The sequence below is a fragment of the Amblyomma mixtum genome, chromosome 1 (assembly GCF_055824585.1).
Source record: "Amblyomma mixtum isolate Tamu chromosome 1, ASM5582458v1, whole genome shotgun sequence".
In the NCBI taxonomy this organism is placed as follows: domain Eukaryota; kingdom Metazoa; phylum Arthropoda; class Arachnida; order Ixodida; family Ixodidae; genus Amblyomma; species Amblyomma mixtum.
Window position 1 is genome coordinate 14,698,383 of NC_143012.1, and position 18,485 is coordinate 14,716,867.

Genomic DNA, 18,485 nt, shown 5'->3' on the forward strand with positions numbered 1-18,485 from the left:
AACTTGCTCGGAACCAAGATCTCGCACAATATCTTGTGCTTAACAATGCAAAAGCGCCAGCCATTTTTTATTGTTTTGTAGTGACCACGTCTCCTAAACCTTAGCGTCTTATATCGATCGGGAAGACCAATATTTTTTCACTCAAGCCATGCAGCTACTTTCACACGGGACGTGCCGTAACACTGTACATTTTGTTTAAGCACCGATTTTCGCCTCGTGCAAAAGCCTTGCTTTAGAAGTCCAACTATTCTGTGGTAACTAGCATAAAGTAAAGAAGCAGACAAGCGAGAATTGCGGTAACACTCGGAGTCCGACCATAATTAGAGCCTGAGCTGTAAAAAGCGCACTATGCTTGCAGCTTTCACATCGTTTGCTAGAAAACAAAAAAAAAATATGTGTAACGTTAACAGATCGGAAGCGGGCGGAGTGGGTGAGAGAAGAACAGGAGAGAACAAACGCGGGTTAATGACATCCTAGTGGAAATGAACAGGAAGAAGTGGGCTTGGGCAGGGCATGTAATGCGAAGGCAAGATAACCGCTAGTCCTGAACGGTAACAGAGCGGATTCCAAGAGAAGGCAAACGTAGCAGGGGTCGGCAGAAAGTTAGTTGGGCGGATGAGATTAAGAAGTTTGGGGGGAATCGGTGGCCGCAAAGGACAGGTTTAATTTTAGAGACATGGGAGAGGCCTCTGCCCTGCAGTGGGCGTAGTCAGGCTGATGATGATGATGAAGATTACGTATTCCAAACATACGACCGGTTTAAATGACTACATAAATGACATACGACCGGTTTAAATGACTGAACAATATTGACGCATTCGCTGTGAAAGGGCCAGATGCCGCATTAAAGCGCTGAAACATCACCAAAGAACGCATATATGACCGCCATGACCCCCATTCTACACCGTGACCGATGACGCTGAAACTGGTGCTTTATAACAAGGATACGGCCTTCAAGCTGTTAACTTTTGACAGCCATTCCAAGGTGTCCTGCATTGCCGAGCACGGGAATGCGAATGCTTTAAGTGGTCAGGCCAAATCTCCGGCAGAAAATATGAGCGTAATTGGAGTTTGCTATTAGGCACAGGGGTGCCCCTTGAGGCGGTTATTTGCCATTCCTAGAAGAACTGCGCACCACGCATTGGCCGCCTGTGCCGCGCGGGTTCCGGAATGTATAACTGTGAGAAGCGAATCCTGCGTCTTCCGGCCCTTTTATAAAAAAACTACAAACTATATTCCTGACACACAACTGATATCAGCAAATGCAAAGGAAATAAGCCGCTGAAAATTGTGTACGAAAACAAATAAACTGGAGTAAGGCATGTTGATTTTTTTAGATGCCTGCACTTGTTACATGTGTGAGTTATGTGTGAGTAGTATGTGTGTTATGTGTGAGTAGTATGGGCATATCCACGATGTACAACTCAGGCAAATCGTCATCGTCCAGCCAAGAACCAACCCTTCTGCATATTGTAACATCACAATATAACAACAGCTAGTGCGAAAGACGCAACTCCCATAGAACACGGGCGATGACACCCCGTAAAGGAGCACCTTAACACGAACCCTGCCGTGGAAAGGCGGTGGCTTTTGTAGGAAAGGTTAAAGGGCTACAAGTTATAAGCACATGAAAATGAGAAAGCAGTACTCGACCGACAACGACCAGAAACTCTGTTGTCGTTTACGAGACTTTAATTGACGGCGCTGGATACACCAGGGTGTGGAACACAACTGTGGAATATTGCAATGTGTTTTATGAACACTGATGGAAAGGGTCTAACCTTCCCGTGCGTAGCAAATTTTTGATGCATTAAGCTTGCTTTCGAAGTTTGTCCAGCGCTTGCCTCGATTACTTAAGTCTGCAGCCTTAGAAAACGAATGGGTGCGTTTCTGAAAATACACAGCAGTAAACAGTAAGCGGCCCGAGGAGGCATCTCTTGAGGTATTTATTGTTATGGAGCACACTTACGATATGCGAAAAAATTTCCTCCATAAAGAGCTTCCCGTTGAAAAAATGCGCTTGTCCAAAACGGCTGGGTATCAGTAAGGATACTGTTGCAAAGTGACATTGAGTGTCCGCCAAAGCCGGCACCGAACGCCACTTTAAAGGAGAAGTGTATACAATGTAAGGAGGCACTCGTATACCAACAGTCACCTGCCGTCTTGCTGGGATTTGAACTCCGTACATCTGAAAACCACTACACGACTGCTTATGTCCTAGACCATGTCAAAAAGCCTGCTGGAAGCGCCGAGCATTCTAAACTTAGCACTCGAGCTTGACCGACGATTTTCAGCACAGTGGTTATGTCCCCTAATGTTTTCCATTTTCACAAGGCGCTCTCTCTCGCCTTTTTCCAGACAGACGACTTACTCAGGATAGCTCACCATTGGAAAGTGGTTAACACATATTTGCAGGTCCATAGCAGTTCGTAAAGCAGCTAGATTGGTAGCTTTGCATCCATCATGGAGCATCTCCTGAAGAATGTGGAGTGTTCACCTTACGTTGCCAACATTTTTTGAGCAGAATTTCGCAGTGCAGAGACGGCCATGTTTATCGCTGTTAAGCACAGCCGAAGGCTGTCAACAATGTGGCACAATACACTCGCACTTCGTAACACGATCGTCGCTTTTAATTTCTGCCTTCTACATAGTATATATGCCTTCTATATATATAGTGTAGTGTATGATGACCGTATTTTCAGTTTCCGGAAGTCGTACGGCTGGCTAGCTAATCTCCTCCCCCAACAAACTGGAGTAAGGCATCTTGATTTTGAGGAAGCTCTAGCGACGACTCATTGTTTTAATTTATTTAACGTGATCTATAGGTGGCCCACCTGCTTCCTAGGTTGCTGCTCTGGATTTTTCGTGGATTTTCGGGTTACGGCCAACGACGCCGGCAACGGATTTTCTGCGACACGAATTCTTGCATAATTAGCTTGTTAACTCTATTATCTTCTACGTGATTACCTTATTAACGCTCTTGCATTAATAAGATGTTTACACGATTAATATGGCTTAAACATTGATGCGTAGGCATTGGTAGGATGCTGCAGAATTTTACTGTACGCTTTTTTGGGCAGAAAGGCCTTTGCCCTTTGGGCAAAATAACTCCCGAACTTGTCTTTGGAAACATTTAATGATAGAGCACCATGACCGCCAGCCCACTATCCCACAGCACGCTTATTCTCACCTCGGATAGAGGAAGATTGGATCCTTGATCGGCGGCGCCTCCTACTCCTCCGTCCAGCGCTCCTGGTGTTGGCCGATGCCTGCCCTGTAGGCGTGATTGGACAACGGGCCCTGCAGGAAACGCCCTTCGGTTTCTCTTGGCCTGTGAAGCAAGAAAGGGCGGATGTGTTGGCGCAGGCCAGGGTGGCCAACCACCATTTCGTTTATTACTCGTCCTTCTCTCCCACCAAACGAATGCACCGGCAGACATATGCAAGAGAAAGTAAAGAGTCCGAGCACACTACTTTGGGGAACATCATGGAGGAGTATTTTGCGGGTGTCACTTTTTTAGAGACGACTGCTTCAGTCTCCGCGCCTATATCATGGAGTCGCAAAAGCCGCAGGTTTCAGCCAGACGGCAAGGACCAAAGTGGACACGTCTCAGAAGCTGATACACGCAGAATAACCCACCAGGTTTGAATTCCGCATAAGATGTGTTAGAGTTGTCCACAGATGCGTACTGCATCGTGGACGAGCCAAAATCTTTTACCCATACAATAATACTAGTGTGGCTGTTAACGCGTGTAGGTGAGGAACAGGGTCAAATTCATTACAGAATCTAAAAATACCGTGTGAATTTGAAAGCCAGCGTTTTTACAATTAACGCATCTTGAGCATCGGCGGAGTGCCTGCCCGAACGAAAACAATCGAAACCCACATCACTTGTGCACTTCTGCGCAAGGCGATGACTTTCACCACTCGCAGGCTGCACTCGCTAGCACTTCCCACCTAACGGCTAAGCCTGAGGTGAAGCTGTTGCATAATGATGTCCACCGTCCTCGAAGGAACTTGTTATTTGCCAGTCGGCTAAGAAAAGTTTGGTGTTAACGAAATCAGTTTACTAGTCTCCAGAACTGGTGTTGCCGGGTTCAAACCGGGCTGCGCCTCAAGGGCTGTGCGGACTGTGCGATGCCGATGCCAGTTCTTAAAGATCCCCAGGTGTTCCAAATTATTCTGGAGCCCTCCACTACGGCACCTCTTTCTTCTTTCACTTCCTCCGTTATCCCTTCCCTTACCGAGCAGTTCGCATCTTCACTGAGATGTGAGACTGATACTGCGCCATTTCCTTTCCTCAGAAGACACTTCTTTAGGCGGTGTTTCCAAGGCATCGTCCGGCTTCAACTCAACCTGCCGCGCAGTACCAAATCAGCACAAGGCAAAGTCTCAAGGTGTCCGCTACTTGTCATTTGCACTCCTGAGGTGAAAGCCTATAATGCCTCATACTGTCGTGACCAAGGATTGTTAGCAAATGTGTCCGCGTTTCGGCTGACTACTTAAAAAGAAAACTGTGTTGGGGCTAGGAATCGAACCAGAGCCTTTGGCATGGAAGGCTCAGGTTTTCAGCATGAATAAAGGCGCATGGGTTTCATAAATTAAAAAAAAGTTTAAAGAAATGAAAATAAGAAAAGAGACCAAAATAAAAAAGAAAATAACAAAAATAAAAAATGAAAGTAAGAAAATAAACAAAAATAAAAATGGAACTAAGAAAAGAACCAGAAAATTAGACTAAAAATATAACACGAGCAATAAAAAAACATTCAGCCAGGAAAAGCTTTCGCCTTGCAGCACTTTAAAGAGCCAAAGTGCCCTATACCCAAAGCCTTGACCGCACCTAACCCAAATCTAATAATCAGGCCTACCGGGCCAAGGGTGTGTCCCCCGTGTCCACTTGTGGCCCGGAGACGCCACCTGCTTCCATATTAGGGCTGGTGATCCTCGCAGCTCTCAGCGATTCCAAGCCGGAGGAGGAAACGCATGTATCTCCTCGAAGCAAGAGGCGCCCTGCAACGACACCAGCATGACAGGCGCCTCAAATGCTGGCCACCAGTATTTTGTGGCACACATATACTCGTCCAACACACGCCACAAAAAGTTATTCGGAGTGACCGTCATTCCGCGGAAGGGACTTAAGCTACAAGGCCATTAGAAAAATGCGGGTGCGAATCTTCGATCTCAGGATGCCTGTTGAGAAGATTCTTTCAGTCATATCACAGCACGAGACCCCGGGCCTTCAATGAATATCTAGAGGGCGTCGAATACAAATGAAACTGCAGCAGAAGGGCTCGGAAAACACCAAGACATATCCAAGCAGCGGTGGCTCAATGGTTATGGTGCTCGGCTGCTGACCCGAAACATGCGGGTTCGATCCCGGCCGCGGCGGTTGAATTTCGATGAAGGCGAAATTATACAGGCTCGTGTACTGTGCGATGTCAGTGCACGTTAAAGAACCCCAATTGGACGAAATTTCCGGAGCCCTCCACTACGGCGTCTCTCTTAGCCCGAGTCGCTTTGGGACGTTAAACCCCATTAACCAAATCAAACCAAACTGTAGGAGTGCCAATACCCACGCCAGCGATCTGCCACAGCCGAATGGCACCCCGTCGACCACTGTGCGAAAAAGTTGCAAAGAAGCTATTTTAATTCTGACAAGATTAAGGGTGCGGTTAACTGCCTTTAGAATAAGGTAAGTTGGGCTTAGATTTGAAACCGCAAAAAAAAAGAAGAAAATTTCCCCGAATTCAGTTTTCGAAATTTCGTTTCAACTGAAAAAGTTCAGATTTCTTGGTCGCATGGCGTACCTAGCTGGCTGCTGAGTATTATTTACATTCAGTAAAGGCTGAAAATTACCTAAGCAGGTAAGCCAAGAGCATTATGAGACGGCAGCCCTGTTGGACAAGCAGCGGAGTTGAGCGACTTGTGGTACCACCCGCTAAAGCTGTTAGCCGGTTAAGAAGGTTCATCAAGTGCATGCCGGTCACAGACGCACGGTTGTGCATGGGCGCCATGAAAAAGTAGCGTGTTCTTGGTACCGCGATGATTGAGCTGCGATTTCATTGCTACCACTGACAAGGAGACCACGTGATGCTCCATCCCATCGCACAGCAGAACGCCACAACCCAACGATAACATTTAAACCTAGTCCGTAGGAGTAAACTATTCCGCTTGTGTTATTGTCTCCTGACTATCCTGAATATCTCGAAACGATCTTCGCTTTTAATCTCTTCCTTCTGTGGCTGACGGTAGTATGCCAATTGCTGCTGTCACACCTAAAAACCTGATGTTGATTATTCTTCGCTTTGTGTTTTATTACCGTTTTACATATGTTTGGCCACTCTCTGTTATGGGTTCATGCACATTCTCTCTTTATATCCTGCCAGCATATGTATATAGCTCTGATTCTGACCTGTTGCATTAATGTGATGTAACCCCCCCCCCCTTTATGTAATGCCCCAACATCCAGGGGTCTTTAAGGTCAATAAATGATGATGATGATGAACTTCCGGAAGCCGTACCTGCCGATAAGGGTTCTTTGAGGCCCAACCATGACAACTACCCCGGCGTTTTATAAGCGAGCATGGCCCCTGCGACGTCACCAGCACACCTGTCTTAGTCACTGGGCCATGCCCAGTGCTACATGCTTCACGGTGAGCGTATTCTGGTGAGCGCTCACGGTGAGCGCTTGTCCTTGTCTTGTCGCTGCTTTGTCCTCGTGTTTCTGCGCAATTTTTTCGGTATGCATATCAACCAACTAGCCCAAATTTCTGCTCTCCTAAGTATTATCATGAGAAAAGTTTTTCTAGCTTGCTACGGTGAGCAAAAAAAAAGGGCAATCTAACGAATATCTCACCGAAACAGAATTGCCACGCTTACGGGAATGGAAGAATGGCACGTTGTTGCCCGTGGGTCCATCCATCCGCAACATAAAGGAGCAGTCCGACGTCATGCCGGATACACTCGAACTCATCCCTACGCAGGACGGCCGGCGGCCTGCAATGTGGACACTTCTTGTACAATCATCCTTCGAAGACCGTCCCTGCATATTTTAACGCGACGGAGTTAAGGCCCCCGTTCTGCAGAGTCGGCAGCGCGGTGTTGTGAGCGAAAAAGCATGTGGTCCGCCTGCCACTTAGGTCACCTGATCTTATGACGTCATCACCACCTGCCCAACGGATTCTGGGGAAACTGCCCACTGGGGCAGGCGACAGTTAAGTTATCGACTGGTCGCGAAAGGTTGCTCGCGAAGAGCAAGTCTCACAAGCCCCTTCCAGTGACTAGTATTTGAAAGCGCTACCTGCCGGGGCAGTGGAGCATCGCTTAACCGCTGCACCACTGTGACAAGAATGGTATGTCCTTCATCAAAACCCCCAAAACATCCCTTCATTGCATCATGAAAAGTGCGTACAGACTTACCAGGCCACGAGGAAACGGTGACCGCTTGAGACCGCCGGCCGGGCAGAGGGTGTCCACGCTGCGGTGACCTGCTTTCTTGCTAAGGCTGCCGTCGCCTTGGACGTCCCTGGAGAACAAAGACAAAGTGATAATGGGGCCGTAATGCGAGCTACTCTATTAATAATCATCGAACATAAGAAGACACGCTAGGCTGAGGGGATGGGTAAAAATCGTCGATACGGTGGCAGCCAGCCGCTTTTACAACAAGAGTTGTTAAAGCCTGCTTGGCTCTGTCATCACAAGGAACTTTTATTGTGTTTTCGCCCGTAACAGCAAAAAAAAAACAAAATTTTCCGTAGTATGCTTTGCTGCACCTAGTCGTAGCGACAGAATCACAGGAAAATGCTACAGTGTTAGAGAAAAATGGTACAATAGTAGAGAAGAAGTTTGTCGTTAGGACACAAAAAATTTGTAGTAATTTGCGCACGATTGTTTTTTTTTTCAACTGGGAAGCAGAGTGGTGGGCGATAATTGCCCCTGCAGACCAAATTGCAACAGCTGCCAAATTAAACGCGCTATCAGCCAGGCTCTCGATAAGCCAAGCCAAACAACCAAGCAGCTGCACGGGTCTATCGAATATATATATATATATATATATACATATATATATATATGTGATGACGTCAAGCGGATGCGATGGACAAAAAGAGCAGACGACGCGCAGAGTGTACCACAGTTGCCAGATTATATTGAAGTGTTTGGCAACGCTGGTCGAACTAGTTTTTCCTCCCCACCCATAACTGTGCGACTGAGGGAGTCCTGCGGTGCGGGTGCGGCCCTGTGCCCAATTCCTCAATGACCCGGGCCGTCTTTCTAGCCCAGTTGCCAGAGCTAGCGCGCGCATATTTCCCGCGAGGGGAGAGGCACCTGTGCATCCTTGCCTGACCAGTCCGCGGGCCGACAGCGCGCCTGTCAATGCGGTGACGCATGAACACGTAGTGCGCGGCCAACGGGCGAACGGACCGTCGTGTGAATCTGCCTTTAACGTGCACTGACAACCTACAGAACACGGGCCTATAGAATGTCGCCTCCATCGAAATTCGACCGCCGCGGCCGGAATCGAACCCGCGTCTTTCGGGTCAGCAGCCGAGCACCATAACTGAGCCACTGCGGTGGCATCTGTGTGCGGTGCGGTGAGCAAGTGGATCGTCTTTGTTCACAAACAATCTTACCCTGGTGAAGGACGGTCCACCGTCAGAAACCGTCGGTAAATAAATATTTCTGTAAGAAGTGTACTTCAACTCTTTCCTTATATTATATATATATATATATATATATATATATATATATATATATATATATATATATATATATATATATATATATATTGGTTTGGTTTGGTTTATGGGGTTTAACGTCCCAAAGCGACTAAGGCTATGAGAGACGCCATAGTGGAGGGCTCCGGAAATTCCGACCACCTGGGGTTCTTTAACGTGCACTGACATCGCACAGTACACGGGCCTCGAATTTCTCCTCCAAAGAAATTCAGCCGCCGTGGCCGGCATCGAACCCGGTCTCTTTTGGGTCAGCAGCGGTCTCTTTTGGTCTCTTTTGGGTCAGCAGTGGTCTCTGTTGGGTGGTCTCTTTTGGGTCATTATATTCCAGAGTCCCGAGTCGCTCTGGAATGTTGAACCCCACAAACTTTGATTTCCATGAGAACAACAGAGACTATGGGATAGAACTCACGGAATCAGCTTTCTGAGCGCACTTCCTTTCTCTACAGTCAAACTTGGTTGAATCCAAAAGTTGAGAACGAAATCTCGGCTCAAGCTGCGCCGATTTGAAATACAGCGGATTTTGACGAGACCGAATCCTGCATTCAAATAAATATGCAGTACAAATAAAACGTGTACTGCAATTAAACGTACCTCTAGTCGCAACCATTTCAACACTGGACATCCGAGATTTAGGTCACAGCTCTCTGTTCTATGGGTTGTGCCTTGCAAGGTTTTCGCTTTTCGCGTCGGGAGCAGATCACTACCCTTTATTGTAGAACTGTCAAGAAATACATAAAAGTCTTAATAAATAAATGTGAGAGGAATGCCCCTTTTAATTTATTCTTTTCTTTTTTCTCTTAGTAGGCAAATATTTCAGGAGTCTCGGCGATGGCCGATGACAAGGCACAAGCCCATTTAGGCACAAGTAGTCGGGTTCCCTCAAGTACTAAACGGATCTTGTAGTAGAAGTTGCGGGTAGGGGGAAGAGGATTGGAAAGCCGATGCAAGCAATCTTTGCGCAAGGTGAGCCCGATATAACGCGCTATCTATGAGACTCGTTTTCAGGCTCACCCCTCGACTACATCAGCCCCGGAGAGGACTGGGAGGCCTACCTGTCTGGGTGACTCCTTCGTAACCCTCGGCCCAGGCTGCCATGGCTGCTGATGCACCGCCACCTGCTTTCACGTTGCGGCCATGAAGCCCAGGCATCGCCACGACTTGCTCTTGTCGTTACACGGCTGCTCCACTGCAAGGAGAGGTGGGTCCGCGTATTACCACTCAAGAAGCTCATTCCACATAGTAAATTTCAGGTTCTTCTTCATTGCACCAGGGGTGTCCCGTCGGAGACGGTTGGTTCCGACTGGAAGACTGAAGCTCTTCGCACCAGGGGTGCCCCGTCAGAGACGGTCTTGTGTTCAGTTGAGACGCAGGGGTAGGGCGAACACTTAAAATTTTATGTACAGTATTTACAATAGATACAAGTTAAGGCACTAGAGACAAATTAAAACAGCAAAGGACAAACAACAAAAAGGTGGAACTGGCTAATACTAGGGGAGGCCCCTACTCGGCGTGGCCGAAGATGCGTAGCATGTCACCTTAGCGCAGAACCCAAACAACAAAAAGGTGGAACTGGCTAACACTAGGGGAGGCCCCTACTCGGCGTAGCCGAAGGTGCGTAGCATCTCACCTTAGCACAGAACCCAAACAACAAAAAGGTGGAACTGGCTAACACTAGGGGAGGCCCCTACTCGGCGTAGCCGAAGATGCGTAGCATCTCACCTTAGCACAGAACCCAAACAACAAAAAGGTGGTACTGGCTAACACTAGGGGAGGCCCCTACTCGGCATAGCCGAAGATGCATAGCATCTCACCTTAGCCCAGAACCCCGCTTCCAGCTCCGGGGCCCGGTTTTAAAGCCCTAAAGGCCCGGCCCACATTTCGTAGCTTCCAATCATGTTACAATGTTCACATGATTGGTTTATCAAAAGCCTGGCCAGCCCTCCAGCTTCTGTAGGGCAAAACGCCCTTTCCACAAACACAAACGCACGGTCGTGCCAGTACGTGCAGAGAACATTCCCTCCACCACAAAATAAAAATAAAACAAACACAAATACACACCCGTGCCAGCACGTGTGCGAATCGGTACCGCGGGGTGGGGGGACACCCGTACTTGGCGGCGCGTTCGCGAGCGGCCGCGTTCCAGGAAAGGAGACGCTTCGCTTTGAGCACCCCCAGCCGCGTTCCGATGACCCCGCGTACACTAACGATCCCTTACACACATCCTAACGGAAGGCCAGGCTTCATTACACCCTCACGAATAACGAACTATATTGTGCATGAAGGTTTTTATATATTTACGTTTTATGATTTTCTCTCTTGATAAAAGGTGGTGGCATACAGCGGCGCTAAGTTGTTTTATTTTGCATCCGCCCTAATGAAAAAGCTTTACGGTTGTGCCCCCCAGGTGGCCGGGATACTCTCAAACGCAACCCATATAGGAGCTCAACACGGCGTCGACGACAACTTGTGTCCGTGATGCCCATCTTGAGGCTCTCTGGGACGCCGCAGTGGAGGGCTCCGAATATTTCTAACCTTGGGTTCTTTGCCTTGATCTGACATCGCACACTGGAATGCGATCTGGATCGAATCCACGCCTTTCGGGTAAAAAAAATCTGATCTAACGAACAGCCGTTGTTTGAAATCGCCCTGCGTATCGTAACCACAGAAAAGGATGAGGGCACGTGTGGGACGAAAAACAATTAGGACGGCTGGGGAAACAATTGCAGACATTTTTGTGGCAGCAGAACAGGACCCTCGACTTCCACTGTAATAGTGAGGGTATAGTGCTTTTCTAGCAAACCAGGCCGACCTCTCCTCTATTTATTAACGTCTCTCACTCTTTCTGGTGGAAAAAGTAGTGGGCGACGAAGGTCAAAACCAGGCTAACCGGGTCTTATTGGGGCACCCGCCCAAATGTATGGGAGTTCGTCATTAAGTCCACTTACTTTCACGCAGCGGCCGAAAGGAGTTGGGGGGGTGGACGTGTATCCTGTAAGCAGCGCACGCTTTTTCCACGGAAGGAGGTGGAAACGCAAGTCCGTGCTCGAGCCTGCCGCGCCAAGCTGGAACGAGAGTATGCCTCGTATAGTGCAGCAATAAAGACAGGAAACAAATGTGTACTTGTACTCTGTCTGCAGCACGAGTGACTGAAACGTGTCCACCAAGACTGTTCGCTCAGAGCGAGAGCCATGCAGCTGACCTGTTAAATATCAGGCTAAATATTGGAAGGTGTCCAAAACGCCTGCACAGCCACCACAATCCTCCGTGAACACAGAAATCAAATTTAAGTAAGGAATGTTGCCAGACGGGGAGATACAATCTCTCCAGTGCTATTCTCCGCCAGTTTACATTTGGTATTGAGACATGGATTGGGAACAGTTGGGTATCTCTTGACCCTTATTTCTTAGACAGTGTGTAGACTGTCCACAGACTTCTGTTTTCACTGTCTATAGACTATCTATAAATAAATTGTAGAGAACAGTCTATAGGCAATAGAAATGTTGTAGACTTGTCTATAGACAGTCTATAGAATATGAATAGACAAAAATAAATACTATAGGAAGACAATAGAGCCGCCCCGGTGGCTCAGTGGTTAGGGTGCTCGGCTGCTGACCCAAAAGACGCGGGTTCGATCCCGGCCGCGGCGGCTGAATTTCTTTGGAGGAAAAATTCTAGAGGCCCGTGTACTGTGCGATGTCAGTGCACGTTAAAGAACCCCAGGGGGTCGAAATTTCCGGAGCCCTTCACTACGGCGTCTCTCAAAGCCTGAGTGCTTTGGGACGTTAAACCCCATAAACCAAACCAAGACAATAGAGTCTATAAAGAGTCTATAGAACATTTTTATAGAGTCCATAAGAAGTCTATAGAACATTTTTGTTGGGGTAATACTGTTCATCGCCTGTTTACATGAGGTGTTCTGAGATCTGTCTTGGGAACATTAAGCTATAACGATTAATGGGCGGTACTTTAGTAATATGCGGTTCGCCAATGACATTACCTTCTTAAGTCACTCTCGGTATGAGTTAAAAAGCATAATCAATGACTTCGACAGGAGCTGGTACAGTCGTTTGTGTTCTACTTCTGTCGTCGTCCATCGCACCTTTTTCATTACATCTTCAAGCGTGAACAAACTAGCCCAAGCAAGAGTTTTGCTAATGGGAACGGTGGGTCTAAAAATTAATATGCAGGAAACTAAGTAATGTTCAACAGTGTCAGAAGGCAACAGCAGTGACTAGAGAGGCGCAGGAAGTGGTAATGGGATATGATACGTCTTAGGGCAGGTAGTGACCGCAGATCGAACAACGAGAATGAAATATCTAGAAGGATAAGAATGGGGTGCAGCGTATTTGGCTGGTATTCTCAGATGACGACTGGCAGTTTATAAATGTATCAAAGAAAAAAGTATATAGGCTAATAGCTGTACGTTACCGGTAGGGAACAATGGGGCAAGAATATGAGGCTAATGAAATGTGCTCAACTTGAACGAAGGCAACGCGACGAGCAATATAAGGGAAAATGTTCAGTATAACATTAAGAGAGAGGAAGGAAGAGAGCAGAGTGGGTGAGGGAACAAACGCGGGGCAATGACAACCTAGTCGAAACCAAGAGGAAGAAATGAATCGGGCATATAATGTGAACTCAAGATAACCGCGGGTAACGGAGTGAATTCCAAGAGAAGCCAAGCGTAGCAGGGGAGGGAGAAAGTTACACAGGAGGATGAGATTAAGAAGTTTGCGGTGATAAGCCGGGCATGGTTACACATGACAGGGTTACTTGGAGGCATACGAGAGAGGCATTCGCCTTGCAGTGGGCGCAGTCAGTCTGATGGTGACGAAATATCAGGAATGTTAAAAAACACACAATAGTTAACTTTGTAACTATTACAGCAACGCCGCTCATTTATGCAAAGGTTTGTAGCTGGCCGTAAAGTCAATTTCTTCTTTTTCGAAAACGCAACTCTCGTCGCCGCTGCAGCGCAAGAGATTCTGGGCCCGCACACTGTTGAATCCAAACATTGGCAGCGGCTTATCTCAGCTCTGCGAGGATATACGTAGCAAGAGCTACAGTTACGCAGGTTACTGCATGTTGGCTACGCATGTTGTATCACCTCTGCTTTAATCCACACAGTCGCACATACGCAGTTTATCCACACTAACCCACACGCGGCAGCGGCGGCGGCCAAGCTGTGACAGCATGCGCCGCGCGCCATCTGCCCTTCTCAGATTGCCGCGCATGCGCAGTATGCGCACTATCGGCCTCCGAAGCTCACGGCGAAATGCTCGACTGGGTAGCGTAGTGTAGCTCTCGCTACAAAAGGCTCGGCTAGGTAGTAGCCACGCACACAAGCGCTGGTCACTCAACGGCGCGCTCTCTCCTCGCTCAGCGCTCCCACCCGGCACTGCGAAAGAAGTACGTGACACCCGCGCCATAGTGTGAAGCGCGCTCGAAGGCGTGGCTGTATGTTCTACCTATGAGAGCATTTTCTGCATCGCCCGTGAGTGGATCCAACATTCCTTGAGCCGCAGCGGCGAGGAGCACCACAATTTCGTAAACTTAAAAACTGATATAGATATCACTTGCAGTGATTTGCAAATCACATTATTTGAGGCCTCTAGCATTGCAGTAGAAAAAATCTACTATTAGGTAGCAACTTGCCTGCTGGTTAAGAGGCCTAAGGTGTATTCTGATGCACGCCACTGATAACAATACTATACCATACGCACAAAGCGCATACTTTCACTTAGCTGAAAAAGCGTGCTTTTAAAATTACTAACGGTACTGGGTGAGAAACATCAAGTGTGACATAGGTCACATTACAAAGCAGAGGTATTCAAACTTTCTACTGCACATCGGGGAAGAAAAACGTGCCTGTTAGTACCCGCTGCCTATCAAAGACGGATTGAAACACCGTCATCGGATCGCATTTCACCCCGGCAGGGCAGTACAGCCTACCTGACTGTGCGCCTGTGAAGTGCAACGTTGATGGCGCCACCTGCTTTCCGGCTACCTCCCGGCTGCGGCCCGGTGTCGTGCTGCGGCGCTGGTCCGCTGCTCGTCGCTTCGCTTCTGAATGAGCGACGAGTGCGGAGCACTGCTGGCCAGCCGAGACCTAGAAGAGCAGATCCTCCAGGTCAGGGGAGCGAACTAACTGCCCTGCGGAAGCCCCCCTCTATCACACACACACACATGCATACACAAGCACAGGTGGGCACACGCAAATGCACACGGACGCACACCCAAGCAAGCTGTCCCTCTCCACCGTGCACTCGATTGAGAGGTGCTTACGAGTGCGAGTGTGTGTGTTTGGGGTTTAGCGGGAATAAAGATGGGTGATTCAATATCAATCAGTTTTTGGCTTTTTTTATCCTCTGTGCAAACCGTTTCAAACCGTTTAAAAGTTGCACATCGCACTCTTTCGCTATGGTCAACGTGTTGAGTCAGGCGCTAATTAAAATAATTATGCAGACAACTACCACAACGGCTACTTTTCAAGCAGAACGCAGAGCTTGTAAGGACGCATTGATTCGGTTCTCGTTGAACCGACGACAGAGGATCGGGATACCAACCACGAACCGATGTTGGAGCTCCTTCGAAACGGCCGTGTAGTTACTAAGCTGTGCGCCTTTGTACTCGCCTCTGCTAGCTATGGATACGGCAGGGCTTCCAAATTTGGGCATGGGCTGATGCGTTCCAAAGGCCCCATACCACAGAAGTACTGATAACACGTAGTAGCTCGAAATTCAGAAGAGGGCGAAAAAGTAGGCAAGTTCCAGGAGCAGAACGGCGCCAAAAAAAAAAAAAAACGTGGACAAAAGACAGACAAACACGACAGGACTAGCGCCTACTTGCAACTGAATTTTATTTCGCGCCAAACCCGGTTTTAAGCCAACACGCCGTAACATCCAATCACGCACACGTGCAGAATAGACCACTGAAAGAATCTAACACATCAAGTACGATAGCAACCACGTAACATGCTATCATGCCTATCCGAAAAAAACTCAACAAATGTAAAACAAACAGCTCTACAACACTAAACAGTCATGACCAAGCAACTCTTAAACACCGAAAACGATACAAACGCATGAGTGATACGAGATGACCAACAAGAAACGTGCAAGAAAGCTGAAGAATAAAGCGTTAAGACCAAAGTAGTGTCAAATGTAAAAAAGATGGCCAGGCTTAGCTTGGTTAACGAGAACATAAATCCTCAAAAATTGCACCCCATGCCAAAGGGAAGAGCGTGCACAACAAAACAAAACGAACAACCTTCATAAAATTTTTTAGAAAAGTGTACGCCTCGTTGCTTGGTGACAGACACATCTGCTCCCTTCTTTCCTGGTGTAAAAGGTTTCGACCACCTCTCTCTCAAATCTATCCTTTCCACTCCTTAAAAAAAATAGTTTTCTCGAACTCCTGACGGCAATCCCTGCAGGCTTCGCAGTGATCCACTAAGAAGCTTCCTTCGTTATTGCGTAGATTCCGGCAGTGCTCGCTGGCGCGCTCATTAATACATCGACCGGTTTGGCCAATGTAGCTGAGCCCGCAACTTGACGTGACGATAACTTGATGATGGGCGGTTGTTTGCGCGGATTTATGTTCTCTTTTTTACCTTTGACGCTGAATTTGGTCGGAGCTCCACGTTCATCCTTTTTTGTGTTTCTCGTTGGTCATCGGTTATCATTCATATGGCTGCTGGTTATTAGTTTCGTTTTTAAGGCTTTGCACTCATCATCCACTTCACCCCCCTTTTTTTACCTTTGACACTATTTTGGTCTTAACGCATTCATTCTCCACCTTTTTTCCACGTTTTTTGATGTTCATCTCGTATCACTCATGCGTTTGTATCGTTTTCGGTGTGTAAGAGTTGCTTGTTTCCTTTACATTTGTTGTTTTTTTCGGATAGTCATGATAGTATGTTACGTGGTTGCTATCGTGCTTCATGTGTTAGATTATTTCAGTGATCTATTCTACTGCGTGTGCGTGATTACACGGATGTTACGGCATGTTGGCTTGCATAAAGACGGGTTTGGAGCGAAATAAAATTCAGTTGCAAGTTGGCGCTGGTCCTGTCGTGTTTGTCTCTCTTTTGTCCACGTTTTTTTTGCGCCGTTTTTCTCCTGAATCATGAACCAACTAGCCCAAACTAGAGTTGTTCTTAGGCAAGTTCAATAGCGGAAACCCTTAGCATACACCAATGTGTGGCTAGTACCATCTACAGGCCCTCCGAGATTGTGCTAGGCATTTCCGGAAATGTTGGTCTTCGAGGCATACTTCAACTTTCTTTCATTGGCCTTCGTACCACAGGTCTAAACTACTTCCCTGTCGTTTCTCAAATCACACAAGCCATCACAAGGAAGTCAGTTCTCATTCTGCGTAGATCACCGCTTTTCTGAGCAACTTTTTCGTTACGTCATTTCGCCTGATACTATACATCGTACCGACTCCACCAATTTCAAGAACACCACTGAGACGACCACCCAGTAAGTGCTTCGACAATTCTGCGCATGAAGTGTCTTAGCAGGGTCCACGCGAAAATAAATATGCCGGAAAGGGGTTCTCAGGAGAATTCGCAGTTACAGTTAGCACAGTTGCTAAAGCAAGCAGAGCTCCCTTTATGTCTGACCAGGAGAGAGGACACAAAGGTGTCGGCCAATCCGCGTAATATTTTTTTGCAAACAACGCCAGAGCCCGAAGGGTCAAAAAGTGGCAACTTACAGTCGAGCTGGCGGCTGGCGGGCGGATGTGACCAGCGCCACCTGCTTTCATGTTCGGTCTTCACCGAGGGCGCTGTCGTCAGGGTGCTGCTGATCTTCACTCTTGCCGCCGCCTCCTGCAATTTAGTTTCTTTTATTTCCCACACCCTCAATCACCGAAGCACTGTGGAGCAGACTGGGCTCAAAACAAAATATAAAAAGCAGAAAATGGGAGATATTTCAATCAAGAACACAGTAATAGAATAGAAATAAATCGAGCAACGTCAGTGGGCTCAAAACAAAATTTAACAACCTAAAATGGTTTATGGTTTAGGGGGTTTAACCTCCCAAAGCGACTCGGGCTATGAGGGACGCCGTAGTGAAGGGCTCCGGAAATTTTGACCACCTGAAGTTCTTTAGCGTGCACTGACAATACACAGCACATGGTCCTCTAGCATTTCGCCCCAATCGAAAAGTGTCCGCCGCGGCAACAAACAGAAAAAGGCAAATATTTCAGTATTTCATTAATTCTTTTTTCCTGATTGAAATACTTGCCTTTATCAAGCAGAAAAGGGCAAATATTTCAATCAAGAATACACTAATGAAAATGATAAGTGTAAGATACTCCAGCGACAACGAAATACAACTATAAGCATACAGCGTGTCCCAGCTAACCTGGACCAATATTTATAAAAAAACTAAGCGTTCTTCAGAACTGAAATCGCGTGGATGTTATTGAGGTTTATCTAAAGTTACAGTACCATTTTTTCGCTCTTCCTATTTGAATAATTAGTCGAGATAAATAAATTAACTTTTTAAATATAGCTTGAAACGTTCAGGCGTCAATAGGAAGGTTGTGGAGCTCCGCAAGTATCGTCCAACCCAGGAACTTCCATCCAGACTTAGCGTGGCCGTTTTTATTCGGGAAAAACGAAAGCACGCGGAGTTTAAAAATACCACGTGACAGCGCGCTCCGTGCGCCCGGATGCGCCGCGATTACAGCGCTCTCATCCGTGCTTTGTAAGAAACATCACCCGCTTCGGCCCTTTCGTGC

At 47.3% G+C, this 18,485-nt stretch overlaps 1 protein-coding gene across 12 annotated transcripts in view; it reads right to left on the bottom strand.

The window, feature by feature from the left end:
- The window catches only part of LOC149365529 (uncharacterized), a 28,578-nt gene that overhangs the window by 931 nt on the left and 9,162 nt on the right, over window positions 1-18,485 (bottom strand). For 4 of the 12 annotated variants that reach the window (XM_089543588.1, XM_089543570.1, XM_089543553.1 and 1 more), the window contains 5 exons: window positions 17,454-17,568; window positions 14,688-14,844; window positions 11,681-11,797; window positions 4,869-5,010; window positions 3,191-3,331 (listed from right to left, as the gene is read on the bottom strand). In XM_089543588.1, the coding sequence (XP_089399714.1) occupies window positions 3,232-3,331; window positions 4,869-5,010; window positions 11,681-11,797; window positions 14,688-14,844; window positions 17,454-17,504 (567 nt within the window). In that variant the 5' untranslated portion in view covers window positions 17,505-17,568 and the 3' untranslated portion in view covers window positions 3,191-3,231. Of the gene's footprint in view, window positions 1-3,189; window positions 3,332-4,868; window positions 5,011-6,856; window positions 6,997-7,419; window positions 7,526-9,787; window positions 9,922-11,680; window positions 11,798-14,687; window positions 14,845-17,453; window positions 17,569-18,485 lie in introns of those variants that run through there. The other 8 variants (XM_089543636.1, XM_089543595.1, XM_089543643.1 and 5 more) reach the window with 8 other exon arrangements.